The 22,353-nt window shown below is 36.4% G+C and overlaps 1 protein-coding gene across 3 annotated transcripts in view; it reads right to left on the reverse strand.

Moving 5' to 3' along the window:
- Positions 1–22,353, reverse strand: part of FBLN5 (fibulin 5) — a 125,125-nt gene that overhangs the window by 12,834 nt on the left and 89,938 nt on the right. For all 3 annotated transcript variants that reach the window (XM_003756132.4, XM_023501264.2, XM_031952292.1), the window contains exons 8-10: positions 20,768–20,890; positions 17,785–17,911; positions 9,119–9,314 (exon numbers count right to left, since the gene is read on the reverse strand). In XM_003756132.4, coding sequence (XP_003756180.1) covers positions 9,119–9,314; positions 17,785–17,911; positions 20,768–20,890 — 446 coding nt within the window. The remainder of the gene's footprint in view (positions 1–9,118; positions 9,315–17,784; positions 17,912–20,767; positions 20,891–22,353) is intronic.

Raw genomic sequence — 22,353 nt, forward strand, 5'->3', positions numbered from 1 at the left:
GTCTCAATGGACAAGACAATATACCAGCCATCTTAGCCTAAATTTCAGGATGTTCCTGGACTGAAATTCCAGAAATTTCAGGGAATTTGGGCATCTCACTAAGAAAGACAGTTGGCTGAAAACACTTCTCAAACCAATTCATTTACTTGAGCTCTGAGGTTCCCTGATCAACTAATTAACAACAAGCATTTGTTAATATAAGGAGAGGATTGATTGGTTTACTCAACATTTCCCATTTAAATAAAGTGACAATTAAATATGAAAAGTTGCAAAAGTCCATTTGATCAGGTGAAATAATGTCAAGCCAGAAGTCTGTTCCAATTGGCTAAGGAATTTTATCATGTCCTCTGGGTTCTGTATAAAGGTATCAAGTAATTTAGAATCAGAAAATTCCAGAAATTAGGGCAAGAATGACTTTCCAGCAAAACCCCTGAGGAAAAACCACCTGGAAAGGAAGGAGAGGCTCAGGCTTCAGTCTTGGCCAAATGTTCTTCCCCTTTTCCCCTTTTGCCAGAGGAGGAATTTTCAACTGTAAAAAGTCCAGAGGATTTTGGACCATATTTTCTCATTAGTGTCCTGGCATCGTCCCCCAGGATAGCAATTGTAGTGTCTGTATTGAGAGCCAAAGACAAGCTGAAGGCAGAATCACCATGCTTAAGGGGAACTTCTTGAACATCCGCAAATGAGAGGAAAAGACTTCTAACAACTATAACCTGTGATTTATCCCTAAGTCCACCCATGGACTTTATATGTAGTAGGTGGGAAAATATGTCATATTTTTTGGGGGGGTTGTTTTCTACTACTGTTTTTCCTGCATTACTTTAGTAAGTACCTCTTTTTAAAAGTTACTTAAGACTGAATAAATTATTCTCAACTAATAATCTGGAGTGCAGGACAGGAGAAAGCATGTTGGTGGGGGTTCAAGCTAATGGCATTACATGTATCAACTTTAATTTCCATAAGGTACTCCTAGGATTCTGAGGGAAAGATAAAACTTTATTCCAGAACCTGAGATGTATCAGTTATCCTGGAAGCTAGAATATAAATTCTTAGAATTTACATAGGCTATTTGAAGTACCTATTATGTGGTAGGCACTGTGCTAAGTTCTGGGGATATAAATACAAAGAATAATATAGCCTCTACTGAAAAAGAACTTAATTTGTACATTTCCCTCGGGTCTGACTTTTGTCACGGTAATATTTAGGATAGCCACTGTGTCCCCACCCCTCAAAGAGTTAGGGAAGAGGGCCAATTCACACCAGAGATTAGAGGCAAGAGATAGGGCTTAAGAGAGAAAACACACCTGGAGATGGATGGGTGTGGGGTAGGGTGTGTGGCAAACCAAGGTCTAGGAGAGCAAACAGAAATTTGGGCTAAGGTCAAAACCTGGAGCTCAGAAAGGCAGTTTAATCAAGAGGGAAAGGCAAGAACTGAGTCCAAGAGTGAAAAGTCCTAAACAGAAGGGAGAACTATACAGAGTCAGGTTAGAAAAATCCTACAACTGAGAGAGCGAGCATCAACAGCTGATAGCTTGTCTCAGTCAAGGTCTCAGACTGGACAGCATCCTTTGGTGGTGGCAATAAACTTGTTCTGTTGTTCTCTTCCACCTCAACTATGATCTCAAGATGGGTCAGAGAGAAAGGAGGAGTCTAGCATATCTGAAATGAAACAAGCCTACACATGGTTGTGAGAAAGGGCACTGTTGTGAGAATAGCTTAGAGGAAGAGGGCAAGAATAAGCATTTATACTGCACACCTATGTGCCAGACATGCTGTGCTAAGTGTTTTACAAATATTACCTTGTTTGATCCTTGCAATAACCCTGTGCAAAAACCCATATATTTTATAGTTGAGAAAACTGAGCTTGCTTAGGTTTGTATAGCTGTAAGTTATTGAGGTTAGATTAACTTGAGTTTCTTGACTCCAGACGTTAGGGCTTTATATACTGTACCACCTAGTTGGGTACAGGTTTAAACAGAGCAATGTGAGGCAGCACAAGTCCATAAGTTTTTGGTCCTCAGTCTTTCTCTCTTTGTGTCACCATTTTGGTAAGTGGTCGTGGTGGTTGTGTTCCTGCGTGACCACAACAGTCATGGTTCATGATGCTCCAAATACCACACAGAGCATGCACTAGAACTGGAAGGATAAGTAAGGATTGAAGCTGTGGTGAGATACAGCCTGGAGAGCTCTGCTTGAATTGTACCAGCTGAGAGTGTTCCCATCAACCCATCACAAGAGAAGAAGAACATGGTAGTAGGTATCAAGCAAATGAAACATGGTTAGACACACCTCTGCTTAGGCTCTTAGATTTAGAGCTAGATAAAGGCCATCAGTCCACTTTCCTTGTTTTACAGATGAAAAAAATGAACAGAGTTAAATGATTGCCTAGGGAGTTACTTCCTGTGTTTAAGGCAGGATTTGAACCCTGGTTTCCTTAGCTCAGTCTGGCCATTATACTACACTGTCATTTCAGTGACCTGCACAAAAGTAGTGTCAGAGGTAAAATTAAATCCATGTCTTCAGACTTTCAGAGCCAGTGTGCCTTCCCAAAAATAGATCATAAGATTGTGGAATATAGAACTAGAAAAGACTTTATATTTCATAGAATAATAGTTTCAGAACCAAAAGGGGCCTCAAAGACCATCTAGCCCAGCTTTTTCATTTTATAAATAAAGAAACAAAGCCATGGAGTCTTAAAGAAGAGACTTATCCAGAACACACACAGTCAAGATAAAAGCAACTTTAGAAACTAGTTTTCTTGATTCCAGAATCTAGTGCTCTTTCCACTATAAATACTGTCTCTTATCAAAACAATTCCCTCTTCCTTTCCTCCTGTTTCCTCAATAACAAAACTCTCTTTTGTCACAATTAAAAAGAAACCCTTGGCTCTTTCTCAATACCTGACTCATTGTGTCCCTCTCCAAACCAATCCCCACCATTTAATGTGTATGTCTTTAATATTAATTACCCATCTCCATTCCTCTAATAAACAAGCTTCTCAGTTTATCCATATCTTCAGCTCCCACACTATGAGCCTCATATCCTCTGCATCAGGGAGTTACACCCAAAATTGCTTCACTTCTAAGATTCAGAATTTGGAAATTCCTTTTTTTGGTCACAATGTCCTGTCCTCAAGTCTCCTACAACCTCATTCCTTCTAAGTCTATTCTTTGTTCTTAATCTCTCCTTGTGGTCCTGCTACTACACCTACTCTAGCTTCATTCTCTCTTCAAAGTTATGACTATATAGCTGTTATTTGTTTTTTTGTTCTCAAAGTTGACCATAACATGAGGGAGATAATGGCATGACAGGCAAGTGAACTGGATTTAAGTGAGAAAGCATGCAAGGTTCCCTGCCTCCCTTTTCCCTCCAGAGCCATTTGGATCCAGTGTCAAGGTGTAGATTAAGATAACTAGAGATGGTTTTGGATGAACTATATAGCTAGGCTCTTCTGTAGTACATTATCTTGCACTAATTCCTTGCTATTTTGTCCTTTCTCACTTCTATATCTCCACTATTACCCTTTTCTACTACTAGAGGAAATCATGAGATCACAGAGATTCAAAATTAGTATAAATTAAAATAATCTAACCTTAATGTGGTCTCAATTCAGCAACCTTTTAATTTATTATTGATAAACTCCCTATCTTACTACTCACAATGGCTACTTTAAATATTCTTTTCTCTTCTCTAGCCTTTAACTGTACTTCTAATCTCTCTTCTTTCAGAAGATCTGCTATTTTACTGAGAATCCAGAGACTATCCACCATGAGTTCCATTGTCATCTATCCTTTGAACGTCATTTCTTCTTTAGGACTTCACCCAATCTCGTCTGTCCCTCTTGTCTTAGAAGATATGACCCTCCTTGCCTAGATCAAACCCATCATTTTTACCCCGATGGCATAGATCTTCCCTTCTGCTCTAGGACATTTTTCTACCAAACATTTCCTTGTGTTATCATCATCAGTCTCTTTAAGGGTTTTTTTCTTTCTCTATTTACAAGTCTTCTCTATCTCTTATTCCTACCATTTGTTCAAACTATCATCCTGAATCTCTTCCCTTTTACTTTAGAAACTCAGAATAAAGTAGTTACATTCACTGTCTTCACTGCCTTACAACCCCAACCCCTCACCATCATCAACAGTTTATTTTAAAATTTTCTCTAAGAGTGAGAATCAATTCTTAAATGTAATTATCAAATCCAATAGCTTTTTCCTCCTTGATCTTCCTGCAGCATTCTACATTGTTGCTAATTATCCCTTAGATATTCTATCTTTTTGTTTCTATAATGTTGCTGTCTCTTTGTTCTCCCTCTACCTCTTCAACCACTCCTTCTGCCTGCTTTGATGGTTCTCTTCCATTGTCCACTAAACAAAGAAGTCCTCAAAATCTTTTTTTTTCAACCTTCTCTAAATCTATCTTCTTTCTCAACTTACATTGTTTTCCTTGACAATTTCCTCCATTTCCATGACTTTATTTATATATGTGGCTTTACCTACATACAGATGAATCCCAAATCTGTACATCCAACTTCAATCACATTCTTTCTTGAGTTCACTGAGGCAACTAGACGGTATAATGAATAAAATGCTAGCTGGAGTCAGGAAGATCTGAGTTCATTTAACCTCAGACACTTATTAGCTATATGATCCTGGGCAAGTCAACATACTAACTACCTCAGTTTCCTCAGTTGCAAAATGAGGATAATAACAACACCCATCTATAAGCATTGTTGTGAGGATTAAATGAGATAATATTTGTAAAAGAGCTTAGCACAGTGCCTGGCAAAAAGAAGGCATTTAATAAATGTTTACTGATTGACTAGTATTATAATCATTTTTGCTAACTGAAGATTAGGGTTCCAAAAAAGGAAGAAGCTGTTTTGAAAGAAAGCAATTGATTTAAAAGATGGTATCTGAATATGGGATTTATAGTATAACTAACAAAGACTACTAAGTATCTGTGTATCCCTGTGAGCCTATGCCTATTCATGCACATCTCAAAAAGTATTTATGCTGATAATTAAAAAAAAATTATCAAGTCAGGTTTTATAAAAGTAGGCCTAAGATGCAGTAAGAAGAAATTCAATTGAGAAAGCTTATAATTCAAAAGTGTCATTATCAAAGATGAGAGATAAAAAACTCATGGCCATAGATATACAAAAGCATAAAAGTATGGATAATCAATAGATATTTTTTAAGTACCTAGTATGTGCCAGGAGCTGTGCTGCTAGATACTAGAAATAAAAATACAAAGAATTAAACAATCTTTCATATTAAGAGGCTTATATTCTAACTGGGGCATCAAGTTCAAATATAAATATTTACCCAATAAATGTAAATAAACACAAGGTAATTAGGGAAGATGGACACTAAGAATTGGGGACACCAAGGAAAGCTTTATGTTGAAGGCAATATTGATCTGAATCTTGAAACAAGAGATGAATTTTATGAGGAAAAGATGTGGAGAAAATGAATTTCAGATATGGGGGCTGAGGTAGGTCAGTGTAAAGGAAGAGAGGTGTTGTATGGAGAGTTCTTTGTCAAGAATAAAGAGAAAATCAGTATGACTGCATCAAAAAATCCAGGAGAAATAACATATTTTTTTTCAGTCACACGTGACTCTGTGACTCCATTTTTTCTTAACAAAGATACCGAAGTGGTTTCCTTCTCCAGATCATTTTGCAGATTAGGAAACTGAGGCAGATAGGATCAAATGATTTGCTCAAGGTCAAAGAGCTAATGTATTTAAAGCCAGTTCTGAACTCAGAAAAATTAGTCTTCCTGACTCCAAATCCACCAGCTCTATCTACTGCACCATTTAACTGTCCTCAAGAAAAGGACTGCAAATGCCACACACAGGAATAATCATTTTATCCTAGAGGCAATAGGAAGCCACTGAAATATAATAATAAACAAGATGAACTAGAAATACATGGAGACAATCTCATAGGAATCATTAAATTTTGGGGGATAAAGCTAGAATATAGAATTAAGGAGCCATTGGAGTTTATTGAAGAGGTTGGGGGGATGGAAGAGGGAATAGTGAACTGTACTTAAGAAATTTCCTTTGATAATTGAGTAGAGTATGAATTAGAATGGGAGGAGACTTAAGAAAGGAAGCCCAATTGGAAGGCTAATATAGTAGTCTAAGCAAGCGGTAATAAATGAGAGCCTTACTAGAGTAATGAATATGAATAGAGGGACATATATGAGATGTGTCAAAGTTAAAAACTCTTCACTTTGCATCAGTAGCCCTTCTTGGTTTGGACTCCACAGAATGTTTGCTCTACCCCATAAGTTAATTATCTGAAATTTCATTATCATGTTAATTGACCCTATTTTGGATCCTCAACACCTCATCTTCCTCAGCTTTCTTTCTCTTCTGACTGGACATCTAGAGGATGAAGCCCTAAACTCCTCCCAAAGTTTTCCTATAGATAAAGATGGGATGTTAACTTTCTAACTGACCCTCAACTTTCCATCAGCAGCTCTCCTTGCTTTGGACTCCATACTACCACATCAGGTGCCCTCTGGCACCCCTTTTTCCAGCTTCCTTTTTTGTGGTGTCTTCCCCCCATTAATTTATAAGCTTCTTGCAAGCAGAGGCTGTCTTTCTCATTTGTATGCCCAACAGTTAGATTGAATCATAAACTCCTTGAGGACAGGAACTGTCTTTTTTCTTATTTGCATACCTAGCAATTAGCACAGTGCCCAGCACATAGTATATGCTTAATATACTGAATCGAATTATCCTTAATTGAAATGAAGAGAGTGGAACAACACATGAGAATATGACTGAAGAGTCAGGGATGATACCAGGATTGTGAGCCTGGATGACTAGGAGGATAGTGATATACTTGACAATAATAAATTGATCAATAAATTGAGGAGAGACTATAAAAAGAAAAATGAGTTTAGTTTTAAACATGCAGCATATACAGGATATTCACTTCAAGATTCCCAAAAAGCAATTGGTGGTGTGGAACTAGAACTCAGGGGAGAGACTAGTGCTCGCTGTATAGATCTAAGGATTATCAACATAGGAATTTTGAGTTCACTTTGTCCAATCCTCTCATTTTATAGATGAGGAAAGTAGGATCTGTAGCAGGGAAATGATTGCCAATGTCATGTAATTAATAAGATATAGAGCTGGTAAAACACTACCAAGGATTTCTCACATGTTTTCTAAGACAAAATAGAAACGTTTTAACCTACTATATAAGGTCCTATACAGACTGTCTCTAGATTACCTTTTCTAGTATTATTTCATACACACCCACCCACAAATTGAATTGTATATTCCAGCCAAACTGGACCTCCTATTATCATCCTGTTCTCTTCCACTTTCACTTCCTTAAAAAAACCAAAATCACTCATTGCTGGAAGGAAACTTTTCACTGGACCCCAGAGGATAAACTTTTTCCCTCTTGATTGCTATCATTCTCAATGGGACTGTCCTCTGCACCTCACTGTGTCTTCTCTTAATGAATTTGTCCCATACACAGTTTTAGATAATTATAGCTCTAGAAGAAATTGTAATTTTTTTTAAAATTTGTATTCCCAGTATCTTACATAGGTTTTCAGTCTGTGACCAACTATCAACCGCAGCAATCTTTGAAGCCTAGAGGGCTGACACATGCCTCCAGTGAAATTTCTTGCAAATTACAAATCAATATTTGAGAGGTCCCCAGAGGCTAGAAATGTTAAAATATAACTAATATGTGGCAATGACACATTCTTATAAAATTCTGAACTTGGTACCTCAAAAACTTTCACAGACATTTAAATCAGCTGGAAATCATTAACTGTTTATGGGTTTGCCATTAAATAAGAATGAGCCTTCACTGTGATCTCATCATTACCTTTCTTTTCTATAATACAATTCCCTTTTCCTGTCCTAGGTTCTTTCCAATGACTCCTACAACCCTTAAATATACTGAGAATAAAAACATTGTCTAATAATAAAAAATTGGAGAGGGAGAGCTGTTAGAAATGTGGAGTAAAATCATCTAGAATATAGTCCCATTATTTAGGCATGATGCTTTGACTTGCCTCCATTATAAGAAAATAGAATCCTTAAGGCATTGTTTTCTTCCTTTGTACCACCCCACAGTGAGTAATGGAGTTCTTTTCCTAAATAGACGTACAATAAATATCCTTGGCTGCACTATGTCTCTTTTGTCACAGAATCGCTGAGTGTCAGAACTGGAAAGGCTCTTAATCATTAAAATGCTTCCTGTTATGAGTTTAAGGGTTACAAAACACTTTCTTCCTGAAGCTGCTAACTCCATTTTACAGATGAGAAAATTGAGACTTAAAGAGGTCAAATTACTTATTCAAGATCATTTAGTTAACAAGTGGAAGATTTAGACCCAGATCTGCCTTTAAATCTAGTAATCTTTCCACTTAAACCAGTTAGAGCTAGAATTTTAGAGCTGGATGTAATCTGAGGAAACAGATGAGAAAATATAATAAAGAATATTGGAAGCAGCAGCTAGATGACACAGTGAATAGAGGACCAGTCCTGAATTCAGGAGGACCTGAGTTCAAATCCGGCCTCAGATACTTAACACTTCTTAGCTATGTGACCCTGAGCAAGTCATTTAATTAACTCCAATTGCCTCAAAAGCAAAAATACACAAAAAATATTAGAGCTGGAATATAGTGTCGAATTCAGATAGAAACAGGACTACCAAACCACGCATGAAGATCTCTTTGGGCTACATCCTGACTTGAAAAACTGTGAATTAACTACTGTATTTTATTTATTTTGCTAAATAGTTCTCAATTATATTTTAATCTGGTTGAGGCTACAGTCTGAAATGTTACAATGTGCTTGACAGCTCTGATCTGTCCCAACTGTCCAATTCTATTGATGTGGAAACCGAGAAAAGGTCATGTAAAAGTTAGGGGTAGAATTGGGTCTAGAATCCAGGCTTTTTTTCTCTTTCCATTCTCTTTCCATTACACCATGCTGTTTACTTTCCCATCCCTTCTAAACTTGCCCCTGAAAACATCCAGTCCTATAAATATAATACTTTTTAAGTCCTTAATGTCAAGACTAGAAGAACAATTATTAATAACCATTAGAAGTTCTCCATTCACTGAACACTTACCCTCATATAGAATTCTCTGCCCTCATTCCCAGATTTGATCTGAAAGATGTAATAGGCACCAGGATACCGAGTGGTTGCTTGCATTTGGAAGATGTCAGCAGGAACAGATCGTCCTGATACCACATCCATGTCTCGGTACAGGATAGTGAAGGGCTGTTCTCTGCAGCCAGGATTTTCAGCTGGACACATGCAGCGACTTTAAGAGATAGAAATAGCATTATTACTTCACAAATCCTTTCCATATGGCCTGCTACATTTCTTTGCCTTTCTAAAACACTGGACAATATAGAAATCAGAACACCCACAAATGCTTATTAAACACCTACTATATTGAAGGCACTATGCCAGGGGTTAAAACACAAAGATAAAAATGAAATAATATATGACCTCAAGGACCTTAGATTCTACCACCTAAAATGCTGCAAACTTAGAGCTTCTCTGTTCTTGTCTCAACATTTCAACAGAGCCAACGGATATAAAATCTTTATTATCCGGAATAGCCAGGGAATGTTATATTGTGGTTAGTAATAGTTACATCATACAGACTGTCCCTGTATAAAGCTTTATTAAGCTTTAATAGCTTACAACTGCGCTAAGATTTTTGGAGACATCCTGTAGAATAAACCTAGATGAGTTGAATATCACCAAAATGACTCAACAACAAATTCTAAGTGTATTTTATATATATAGATATAGATATTTACACATACAAATACACACACAAACATACACATACACAAAGAAATGTTAAGTTCAAAGAATAGTCAGTAGTGTATCTCAGCTTTAACATTGCGCTCACAAAGGAGCAGTTTATTTAAAAAAATAATAACTCTACATATATGTTCACATACACATGTATTTCAAAAACTCATTGTTGTAAGTATTCCTTCTACTGGCATAAATCACAACTCATCCAACCTTCTTATTCCATACAATTCTTTTCCATGTCTTTTAGGAAATACCCCATAGAGTTTCTTTCCAAAGTATTAGAGGCCTTCTTCTGATTTTTCCACAAGTCTTTCTTCAGTACCTCATTGTGGTATGAAAATGGCTGCTGGGCTTCCAGCAGTTCCGCCAGAGCAAAATAAACTTTTCCAGCCTGGAATAGTTCCAGTGACAATTCTTGAAACAGACTATGTCTGCTGTCTAAGGACTAGCCTGGCTATGTGCAGAGTCTCATCACCAGAAAGTTGACTATTCTGGGATCAAGTTTTTACCCACAATGTGCCATAAAATGGGTTTAGAGAAATATTGCCATCATATTTTACATCTAGTATTTCACTCAATCCTTATAGCATGAGTTTACAGCACAAACTTCTTCAAACCTCAATTTTCTGATCTATAAAGAAGGGAACAATAATCACAGGATTTCAAAATCCCTGAGTTGGAAGGGAGCTAGGAGACCATTTTTCCCAACTTTACTCCTGAACAAAACCTTCTTTACTAACATTCCTGAGGAGCAATCAGCCAGGGAAGTCTTTAAGAAAAGGTAATGACAGATTATTCATCTTTTGGTTAATTCTATTTTTTTTCTTACTTTGATACTTGGATCAGTCTGTTATCTCCTCAATGTGAGCAATTTCAATGGTGCAGATGGCACCCTAACTATGTTTTCTAATGGGAGATTCACTCAGTGTGCTAGAAGCCTTGTACTAGATCTCTTGGCATTTTGTTGGTAGTAATAGGTTATGTGGGCAGCTAGGTGATACAGTAGATTGCCAGGACTGGAGTCAAGAAGATTCCTTTTCCCAAATTCAAATCTGGCTTCAGATACTTAACTAGCTATGTGACTGTGGATAAGTCAATTAACCCTTTTTTGCCTCTATAAAATGAGTTAGAGAAAAAAACAGCAAATCATTCCTATGTGTTTGCCAATAAAACCCAAATGGGGTCACAAAGGAAGAAGGAAGGAAGGAATTGCTAATTCTTCCTCCTTCACTGTGCCACCTTGTTGCCCTGCCCTCTAATTTTAGTTTCTTTCAAAGTTCACCTTAAATACTACCTCCTTCTAGAAGCCAACTTTTATCCTTCCTCCCCTTTGTTAGTACTTTCCTCGCAGAATACTTTATATTTTGAATTTAATTTTTATGTAATATTGTTTACTCCCAATAAATAATATAGATTCCTTGAAAGCTGGGGCTATTTCATTTTCTTTTTATATCTCCCACTCCTAGCATAATACTTAGCACATACCGTCTTCAAAGAAAAAGGGACAGGTAGAGAAAGACAATAGACTCCAAACCATCAGTGTCTAGATTATTATTATTCAGAACTTCTGTTAGTGTCACCAACTTTTCCTTGAGTTGTTTCTTTTGTTACTGTCATGGTTTATAAAATAAAAGAAAACTATTCTCAGCTGAATATACTCTGGCTATCCCTGCCCTATGATGAAAGGCTCTCACTCCTTATCTCTGCTTCCTAGCTTCTTTCAAATCCCAACTAAAATACTACCTTCTACAGGAAACCCTTTTTAATTCTAGTGCCTTCCCTCTGTTTTTTATTTCCTATTTATCCTTTGTATAGTATGACTATGCAAAACTGATTGCGTGCTGTCTTCCCCATTAGATTGTAAGCATCTTGAGGACCAGGACTGTCATTTGCTCATTTTGTACCTCCAACACATAGCATAGTACTTGGCACATAATAGGTATTTATTGATTAATTGATTTTGATTGATGAGTTAAAAAAAACTGAGCATATTGTTATAATGACAAACCATGTCTGCCATCTAAAGAAATCTTAGTAGGTAAGAGGATTACCATGAGTAATTGACCACAAGACAGTAAATTTTTTGGCAGAGTTCTTGGACATATATAAATTGTTCATTTAATTCATGGTACTCTACATGTGAAATCCTTGACCAACAATCAAAAATATGATATATTATTTTAGAGGAACTGATATATCATCTTAAATATTTTTGTTTTATATGACATCTAAAGGCACAAAAGAATTGCAGGTAAATTAATTTTCCCTGTATTCAAATATAGAATACATACCCTGATCTTTTTATTAATTAAAGAAAAATAATATCTTTAAATTTGAAATTCTTATTTTTCAATTGGTTATCATGTTTTTTTTTCCTTTTCTTCTGCTATCCCATCTACCTGTTTTTCCTAATACAGATCCCTGAACCAGAAATATATGAAGAAGAAATATACAGAGCAAAGTGCAGAGGAAATGCCTAAGAGCTCATGGAAACTTTTGCTGTATAGAACCTGAAGAATGGAATGCACCTTATGGCAATAAATAAGGAAAGGTGAATCAGAACAAGTGGTCAAACCAAAAACCTTGATGAGGTCATAAAAGGACTAAAAACTTATAATACTTTTTGCATTGAAATTAATTTAAATGTAAATAGTTTGTTATTATTATTCATTCATTTCAGTCATGTCTGATTCTTTGTGACCCCATTTCAGTTTTTCTTGGCAAAAATAGTTGAATGGTTTTACATTTTTTTTTTTTCAGTTTATTTTACAGATGAGGAATCTGAGGCAAACAGGGTTAAGCCCAGGGTCACACAGCTAGTAAGTGCCTGAAGCCAGACTTGAAGTCAGAGCTTCCTAAATCTAGACTCAGTATTCTATCTACTTCGCCATTTCCCCCTCCAGCTCATTTTACAGATGAGAAACTGAGGCAAACAGAACAAAGTAACCTATCCAGAGTTATACAACTAGTAAATATGGGACCAGATTAAAACTCAGGAAGAAATTTGACTTCAAGACTGGCACTTTTCCCATTGTACCATGTCTACCCATTAAATAGTCATTAAGCCAGAGTAACTAGCTCCATTGATATTCAAGATTAACTGTTTAATAAGATATTAATTCATTGCTACTACTCCAATGGTTCTTGAGTCAAAGTGTAGAGAGCATAGTTTTCATTCCAAAGGCTACTGAATACATCATTTTCCAACTAGCATGTTATACAACTTTGCTTATCATAAACATCTTTAAATTACCATACATTCCACTTTGCAAATTTAAAATGAGGCATAAAAAAAGAATGTAAAACAGTAAACATGGCAGAGGGAGGCATGCAGTGGCATACTGTATGGGAAGGGAGGAACAACCAGCGATAATGGAAGGGGGAAAAAGTAAAGATATGGTTACATGGAAGGGAGACAGTTAACACAGAAAAAATCTTGTAGCAAGTTTCTCTGATAAAGGTCCCATTTCTAAAATAGATTAGGAACTAATTCAAATAATAAGTCATTCCCCAAATTGACAAGTGATCATAGAATATGAATAATAAAAACAAGAATAACAACTATCTGGAGAAGAAATCCAGACTATCTAATGCCTGAGGAAAAAAATGCTTTAAATAAATCATCAATATTTAGAGAAATTCAAATAAAAATAACTCCAAGGTTCAACCTCATACCTATCAGATTAGCAAAGAAGAGAAATGACAGATGTTGGAAAAGCCTGTGAGAAAACAGGCCTATTGATGTACTACTGTTAGTTGAATTGTGAATTAATATAGTCATTTTGGAAAGCAATTTGAGACCATGCCTCCAATAGTTGCTAAATAGTGAATTTTAACCTATGACACTCTGATGTCAGCACTCCTAGATTCATACACCCAGAAAGATCAAAGAATGAAGGAAAGAATCTATGTGTACAAAATGATTCATATGTACTTTTTTTTTGGTGACAAAGAACTGAAAAATAAGGGGTGCCCAAAATTGAAAAATAGTTGAACAAATTGTTGTATATGAATATAATGAAAATTATTGTGCCATAAGAAATTACGAAAAGAACAGTTTCAGAGAAACCTGACAAGGCTTGCATGAATTGATGCTCAATAGAGTAAACAAAACTACAACAATTTATACAATGACAACGTTGGGGAAATTAATAATTTTGAAAGACTTAGGAACTCTGATCAATTTAGTTATCAACCATGGTTCCAGAAGACAAATGATAAGGAATTCTAACAATCTGCTGGAAGAGAGGTAAATAGTATAAAAATGCAGAATAGGACATACATTTTTGGACATGCCAGATATGGAAATTTGGCTTGACTTTACATATTGTTTGGGGCAGGGTATTTCTGGGGGGTTTTTGTTAATGTTGAGAAGGGCAATGAGAAAATAAATACTCATTAATTGAAAAAGATAACATTAATTATTAAAAAATTGGTTAGATGAAGAAAATAAATGAGTCTCATTGTGTCAAAGGGAGGGGAAAAAAATGTAAAGCACTGTCCTGGTGCTTTCAATCCAATAAGGATTTAATTTAAATTCTAGTATAAGGACATTGTTATGAGCAGAAAATGGCCTAAACAATTAGAGCTATTCAAAACTAGAGTGGCTGTCTCCGGAAGAAATTGTTTCTCAATCACAGGAGATCTTTATATAGAAACTAAGTGACAACTATCAAATACATTGGAAAGAATATTCCTGCTCGGACCAGGAGATCATTATATACTTCAACAACAATACTAGATGATGACCAGTTCTGATGGATCAGGCCATCCTCAGCAACAAGATCAACCAAATCATTTCTAATGGAGCAGTAAATGAACTGAACCAGCTATACCCAGAAAAAGAACTCTGGGGGATGACTAAAAACCATTACATTGAATTCCCAATCCCTATATTTATGCACACCTGCATTTTTGATTTCCTTCACAAGCTAATTGTACAATAATTCAGAGTCTGATTCTTTTTGTACAGCAAAATAATGTTTTGGTCATGTATACTTATTATGTATCTAAGTTATATTTTAATATATTTAACATCTACTGGTCATCCTGCCATTTAGGGGAGGGGGTGGGGGGGTAAGAGGTGAAAAATTGGAACAAGAGGTTTGGCAATTGTTAATGCTGTAAAGTTACCCATGTATATATCCTGTAAATAAAAGGCTATTAAATTTAAAAAAAAAAAAAAAAAAAAAAAGAATATTCCTGCTCAAGTTAGATTCCTTGAGTCAGGAACATTCATCTTCTTGAGTTCAAATCTGACCTTAGATACTTAGTAGTCCTGTGACCTTGGGCAATTCAATTAACCCTATTTACCTCAAATCCTTCTCTGTCAAATGAGCTGCAGAAGGAAATAGAAAGCCACTCCAATTTCCTTGGCAAAAAATGGAAAAAAAAAACCCTAAAAATCCTTGCTCTTGCACTGAAAAATGATTGAACAAATCAAATATATTATAATGAATATTCCTGTTCAGGTAAAGATTGGGCTAGGTGGCATCTCTAAAATCCCTTCCATTTCTTAAATTCTATGGTTTTGTGATCCTTAAGCATTTCTTTTCTTTCACTGGATAATGAAGTAATCAAATATTTAAAATGACAGACTTGTACACTAGCTTCCATGAACTTATGGAAAGAATATAGTAATTTATCTAGAGAGGCTTTGGATTCATAGGAAAGATGATAAATTGAAAGATATCCAAGATAAATAAAGACTTATTTTAGCACAAACTTTGTCTAACAGACGATCTGTTATGATCTCATTTTGAGGTCTGATTTTTTTTGAGGGGGGGCCCTCACCTGAGATTTCATCAATATAAGGAGTTCCCAGAGAGAAGTGCACTTTACCAAATCTACACCTTCTCTGCAGTTTATATTCTTAGTGAATTTCCTAGAGCAACATATCTAGGGTATCACAGTCAGTATGTGTCAGAGGTTAGAAATAAAGTGCACTCAGTATGAGTTCCTTCTCAATATGATCTTGGGCATCATGGATGGAAATAGAGTATCCAAGAGAAATGTAATAGTGCTGGAGTTCTCTGCCTTGGTTAAAACACCTCTAGGATTTTATGTTCAGTTCTCAGTGTCATATTTAAGTGAGGACACAGACAGACCAGGATAATGAGAGTCATATGAATAACTGAGGATGTTGAGCCTGGAAAGAAAAATATTTGGCAGGAAGGCCACCTGAGAGCTGGCTTCAGGTATCTGAAGAGATGATGTAGAAAAGGCATTAAACTTAATCTTATTTGTTCTTCCCCAAAATCCAAACAAGGAATAGAAAGTAGAAGTGTCAATGAAATACATTTCATTCAATGTAAAGAAAATCTTTCTTATTAGGGATGTATAAAAGTGGGATGAATTGCCTGGGGAAAAATAGGGAATTCCCCATCCCTGGATGTGACCACTAGGTGAGAAAAGAGAAGATTCCTGTTTCAGTGGGTGTTAACCTAAATAAACGACCTTTGAAAGCTCTTCCGATTCAGAGAAAGGGAATGTATTTTTATGTGCTTTTGTCATCAAGAGAACACAGAGTTATAAAGTGAATTGTAAAAGACAGTGTTGTGTATAAAAGGAATTTAATAAATATTTAATTGGATTTAATTTATTGACTCTACTAAATCAGGATTCTTATCCAATATTTGTGTCAGTCTAATGAAGGCATTGGACCCCTTTTCAGAATAATTTTTAAAATTCACAATTGAAGAAAATGCTAAATTTCAGTTAGAGATTTGTGACAAAAGATGGAGTTTTCTCCATTTTCCCATTTCCCCACATTCAAAGACCCCTTGAAATCTAACTAGACCAACCTCTTCATTTTAAAAATGGAGAAACTGAGGCTCAGAAAATTTGAAATGCCATAGATCACTGGTGGAAGACCAGTAATAGAGGAATTCGGATCTCTCAATTCCCAATTCAACAATCTTTCAAGTATATTTTTATGCTTATGACTTTTTGTTCAAATAATATGGAAAAAAACAGGAAAGGAAAAGTTTGGCCTATTGGAGAAAGAATTATGCCATCCATTATGAAAAGGAATCCAATAAAAGTTCCATGAGTTTTGTAACATTTTTTTTACTTAGACCCCCATTCATTTTGAAAGATAAAAATTCTCCACATAGATCTCAACCAGGCCATGCTCCTCCTGTTTCATGACTCCTTGGGATAGTATTAACTGTTGTTATTTATGATAATAATGACAATTTGTTACAGAAAATAAAACAAAAAGAAAAGCTTCTAGTACCAGAATTCTTTCTGGTTTTTTCCATTTTAATATCATTGATAATCAACATTATTGAAACCAAAAAAGTCTTCTCTGTTATGGAGAATTTACAAAAATGTATGGATGGGAGTTGCATAGAATCAAAAAACCTATGAGTTGTAATCTATAATGAATAATTAGGTTATAAATACACTGAGGAGGCTGTATATCTATCTGAATATGCAAGCAACAACATTAATTTATATTCATATAGTGCTTCAAGATTTACAAAGCATAATCCTTGAGAACTAGGACTATCTTTTGCCTCTTATTTATATCCCTAGTACTTAACATAGTGTCTGGCATATAAAAGGTGTTTAGCATTGCAAATTGATTGATATTTGTGCTAGTTTAACATTTTTGAAGCATCTTCACATTACATTTTGTTATGTAATCATTCTGCAAGGTAAAGACAGATAATATTAGCCCTATTCTAGCAAACTGAGTCAGAGAATGGAAATCATTTGCTCAGAGTCCCATATTTAATAAATTGTAGGAATTAAACTAAAATTTGAACAGAAGTCTAAACAAGACTTCTTGAGGACAGATTGTTTTGTGCCTTTTGTTTTGGCATCCTTAGTGATCAGCACAGTGTAAATGCTTAATAAATGCTTGTAGATTCATTGATTGAGTTTTACTTACAGTTTGGTTCTTTTTCTACCATACCTTGTTTCTTTATCGTACTCAGAAACCCACAACTTACTTGTCACTGATCTGGAGATAAGGTTCCTCACAGCGAATAGGATCTATACATTTGAAGCCCCCTTGCAAATTATAACAAGTTTGCTGTAGAATGCAGGTGTGGTTCTGGTGCTCACATTCATTGATATCTGAAACACAGAAAGGACAGTCAAGGAGGAGCTTCCTAAGATGTAATTCTGAGAGGGGGAAGGACTACCCATGTCAGATATGACATTAAAAAAAAAAAAAGAGCTTAGCATATAGTTTAATAAAGTAGGTATCTGTTGTGGTTCTTTTCAACCAATGAGATGATTCAAGCCAGTTCCAATAGACCTGTGATGGAGAGAGCCATCTACACCATAGAGAGGATTGTGGGAATTGGGGGTGGATCACACCATAGGATTTTCACTCTTTTTATTGTGGTTTTTTTGAATTTTATTTTCTTTCTCATTTTTTTTAAATTTTTGATCTGATTTTTCTTGTGCAGCAAGATAATTGTATAAATATGTATGCCTAAGGGCAGGTAGGTGGTACAGTGGGTAGAGAACCAGCCCTGAAGTCTGGAGGACCTGAATTCAAATTTGACCTCAGACACTTAATACTTCCTAGCTGTGTGGCCCTGGGAAAGTCACTTAACCCCAACTGCCTCAGCAAAAAAAAAAAAAAAAAAAAAGTGTGTGTGTGTGTGTGTGTGTGTGTGTGTTATGTGTGCCTATATTGGATTTAACATATATTTTTACTATGTTTAATATATATTGGATTATATGCCATCTAGGGGAGGAAGTAGGAGGAAAGGGGGAAATGAGAACACTAGGTTTTTTCAAAGGTCAGTGTTGAAAATTTATCCTTGCATATGTTTTGTAAATAAAAAACTTCAATAAAAAATAAAATAAAAGCTTATTCATCTTCTTTTAAAATACATGTAAAATTGTCTTTACATATACTTATAATAAAATAAAACATTTTAAAAAAGAAGGCATCTGGATGGAATTGAGAAGGTAGAAGGAGAGACATCTCTGAAACATCTTTTTTACTAACAAGAAACAAAGAGACCAGTTTTGCCATATGGCCTGTTTGAGCCTCTTGCTTATTAGCTCCTTTGTGATTCCTATGATTATTGACTTCTGGAAGTTTAGATAAGCCATGAGCAGGAGGAGCTAGGGGCAAAGTTGGAAATCAGGGAAAGTAAGTTAAAAAAAAAATAGCTATACCATTCCTTAACAGGGCAAGAGGGTGGGACTCCACTGACTGTGAGTCAGTATCCTTTAGTGAAATAAGGAGGAAAGCATGATCAAAGCCAACTTTACAGGGGAGCTTTGGAAAGCATGAAAGAAGTCTCAGTGCTAACCAGACTAAGAACATGGTTCACGGCAACACTGGCTTGGTTTAGTGCCTTCCCTGGAGAGACTCTCATGAAAGAACTGGATGGCTCTTAGCACTCACAAGTTTCTAGAATTCCCCTTGGCAGAACAGAACAGGCAACACAAGAGAAGCCTGCCAGCCAAAACAGAAGCAAGAGCAGCTGCAGCTGTGGGCATTGAGAGAAAGGAAGCCTATTGTGCATTCAGTGACCTCAGGAGAGTAAGAGGGCTGAATGAAGACTAGACATCCATGGGATCTCCATCTTGGACTCTCCATCTTCTGCTGTTAGTTGGGCTCTATGATCCAAACCAAGTCCCACTAGTGCTCTCCTATTGGACTCATTCCGTTTAAACAGCTCTCAATGGGACGGTGGGTTAATATCATTTGGTTCAATAAATTATTTTCCTTAAAGCTACTTTAGTTTCTGGATGAAGAAACCATGGATCAGCCTCAGTGAATTAACTCAAACTCTTGATCATCAATTGGCACAAATGCAGAGGATTTGGGGAACACTAGCAGGTAAAAAATGGGATTAGTATTTAACTACCAAAAATAATGAGACTGTTAACAAAAGCAAAGTAGGCTACCTGCTTTATGAGAGCTCACTTTCTATACCTTGAGTGATACAGAGTTCCAACTTGGATCTGGATCCTATTTTCTGTTCCCTAGAACCCTTAATCAGATACCACATTAAATTCCTGTGACCTTACCTATTTCCCAGTTCAACTGCTTTCATTCTATAGTCCTAAGTTTTTGGTTCTAGTTTCTTTTTTTTTTTTTTAAGCTATACATGTACATCCATTTTTACATATGAATCATGCTGGGAGAGAAAAATCAGAACAAAAGAGAAAAACCACAAGAAAAAAAACAGAGGGGAAAAAGGTTAAAATAGTATGTTTTAATATTCAGTCTCCATAACTCCCCCTCTCTCTTTACATGCGGATTGTGTTTTCCATCCAAAGTTTCAGTTTCTAGTCACATTTTCTTTCTTAGATATTCACAATACATCCCTGAGAAAGATCTTGCCCTTGAATGATCTACCAATGCCTTTAAGCAACTTGATAGTGATAAAACTTTGGCTCTGCTTCTACCACTGTAAGGCTGCAATTTTGCATCATATTTCCTTCACAGACCTTGCCTGGGGCCCTCTCGAAAAAAAATTATTTAAAAGGGGCTTATGACTTCTTTTTGCCAGGTTGCCATGGTAGCTGGCACAGGCATGCCCTAAGGGAAAGAAAGTGCCTCCAAATTTATTCTCAGAGAGGTTCTCAATATCTACTGGACCTGACCACGTCTTTCATCATCATAGTCTAAACTAGAGATGAAAAATCACTGGCCCCAAGACAACAAACAGCACAACCATAGACAGATGTAGCACCCAGGGACACATATCACAAGTCATCAAATCACTGATCTCAGTAGTCAATGTGATTCGTTCTGTTCCCTCTCCTTTAGGAAGAGAGGAGCAAAAGGAAAAAGAGGTGCAAACCCTGATGCAGTCAGCTCTGACCCCAGCTACTGTCCCTATTTCTGGCACCTGCGATAATCTCTGGCCCAAAATATTACCTCTACTGCCCTCCATCCCCCATCTACCACTCCTTTTGCACTCACTGCACTCTTTCTATCACTCTGTTTACACTTACCTTGACAGCTTCTATTATCATCCAGCAAGATGTAGCCAGGAGGACAAGAGCAAAAATATGTGCCGGGTTGGTTTACACATTCGTGTTGGCACAGGAACTCAGAGAAGCTGCATTCATCCATATCTGAGGGCAAGAAGAAGAAGGACTGATAAATTAAAGCCAGCTCTCTCCAGGGACATAGGTATTGCCTGTTACTGTAGGGTTCAATAAATTTGCTTATGTTTCAGAGAAGTACTAAGTTACCCCATTCCCCACCTCTCCTTTACCCCTACCAATTTCAAAACCCTTTAAAATTTTCAATTCTCAAAGAATAAAAAACTAAATGAAAAAATGAAGGCAACATTGAAAGGGATACAGCTTCTAGGAGAAATATGGCAGTAATCCCGAGGCCCCCAGACCTTGGGAGTGCTATTGTTCTAACAATCTGTTTATCAATGATCCCCAAGCCTCCTGGCTTTAGGAATAATGTGTTAGAATCCTTACAAAGTGTTAAGTCACTAGAGTTGATAGAAACAATGCTTAGGTAATTGGATCACACCTTGGAGTTCACCCCTTTGGGAGAGTTTACACATTAGAGCTCACACCTTTAAGAAAATTTACACATTAGAGACCACACTTTAGAGTTCACACCTTTAGAGAGCTTATATAAGCTAGAAGCTTCCAGGAAGAGGAGAGAACTTTGGGAGATTCACAAGTGAGAATTCAGTTGAAGAGATTGAAAGCCATTAGAGTCAGTCAGTTGAAGAGTAGAATCAAGATTCAGAGAGAGCTGGAGGCTGAAGCTGGAAGAGAAGCTGCAAGAGCTCTTGGAACCAAGGAGGGAGATAGGCCTCTAAGAAAGCTAATCAAGATATTTTGGAAAAGACAGTTAAAAGACTGGATTTTAACTCCTGGCTGCATTTGAGGTGATTATTACTTGGAACTGAAACTAAGGCTGCCTCCAGAAACCTCCCCAAGAAACCTGCTCCCAGAGAACCATCATATCTTAGAAAAAGAAGAGAATACCACAATAATGTAGTAGAGTTCTAGAAACTTTGCTGACTGCCAGCTTGCAATCTGTTGGTTAGTGATAATAGAGTTTCTGAGTAAATGGTGAGATGCATACCAGGCCATTCCTCAGTTCTATGTCTGGAGCGTAAAATTAGCATATCAGTGACATGAAGAAACAGATCTCTGTCTTTTCCTATAAATTTGTCTTCTTGCTCCTGGTTCTTTGCTGACTCCTTTTGGAACTTAGCCTGCTTCAATAGGCATTACAATTACAATAAACTTTGCCCCTTGATTTAGAGATGGATTCAAGCCTGCAAATTCTTTTGAGACCTTGTCATACTGGTCTGTGACCCCAACTTTTTGGGACTCTTCTTTAGAACCTCAACAGCATGTTAATCTATGGAAGGTCTTCATCTTCAAATTAAAGATCACTCAACCCAATATTCTGATTTAACAGATGAGGACACTGAGACCTGACCAAGTAAAGTAAGTTATTTATTAATAATAAATCAGTTTCACTGACTTCAGACCTAGTGTCCTTTCCATTGTACCACACTGTTTAAATAGAATTCCTGGAAAAGGATCAAAGAAGAAGC

This window comes from Sarcophilus harrisii, chromosome 2 (genome assembly GCF_902635505.1).
Source record: "Sarcophilus harrisii chromosome 2, mSarHar1.11, whole genome shotgun sequence".
Lineage (NCBI taxonomy): Eukaryota > Metazoa > Chordata > Mammalia > Dasyuromorphia > Dasyuridae > Sarcophilus > Sarcophilus harrisii.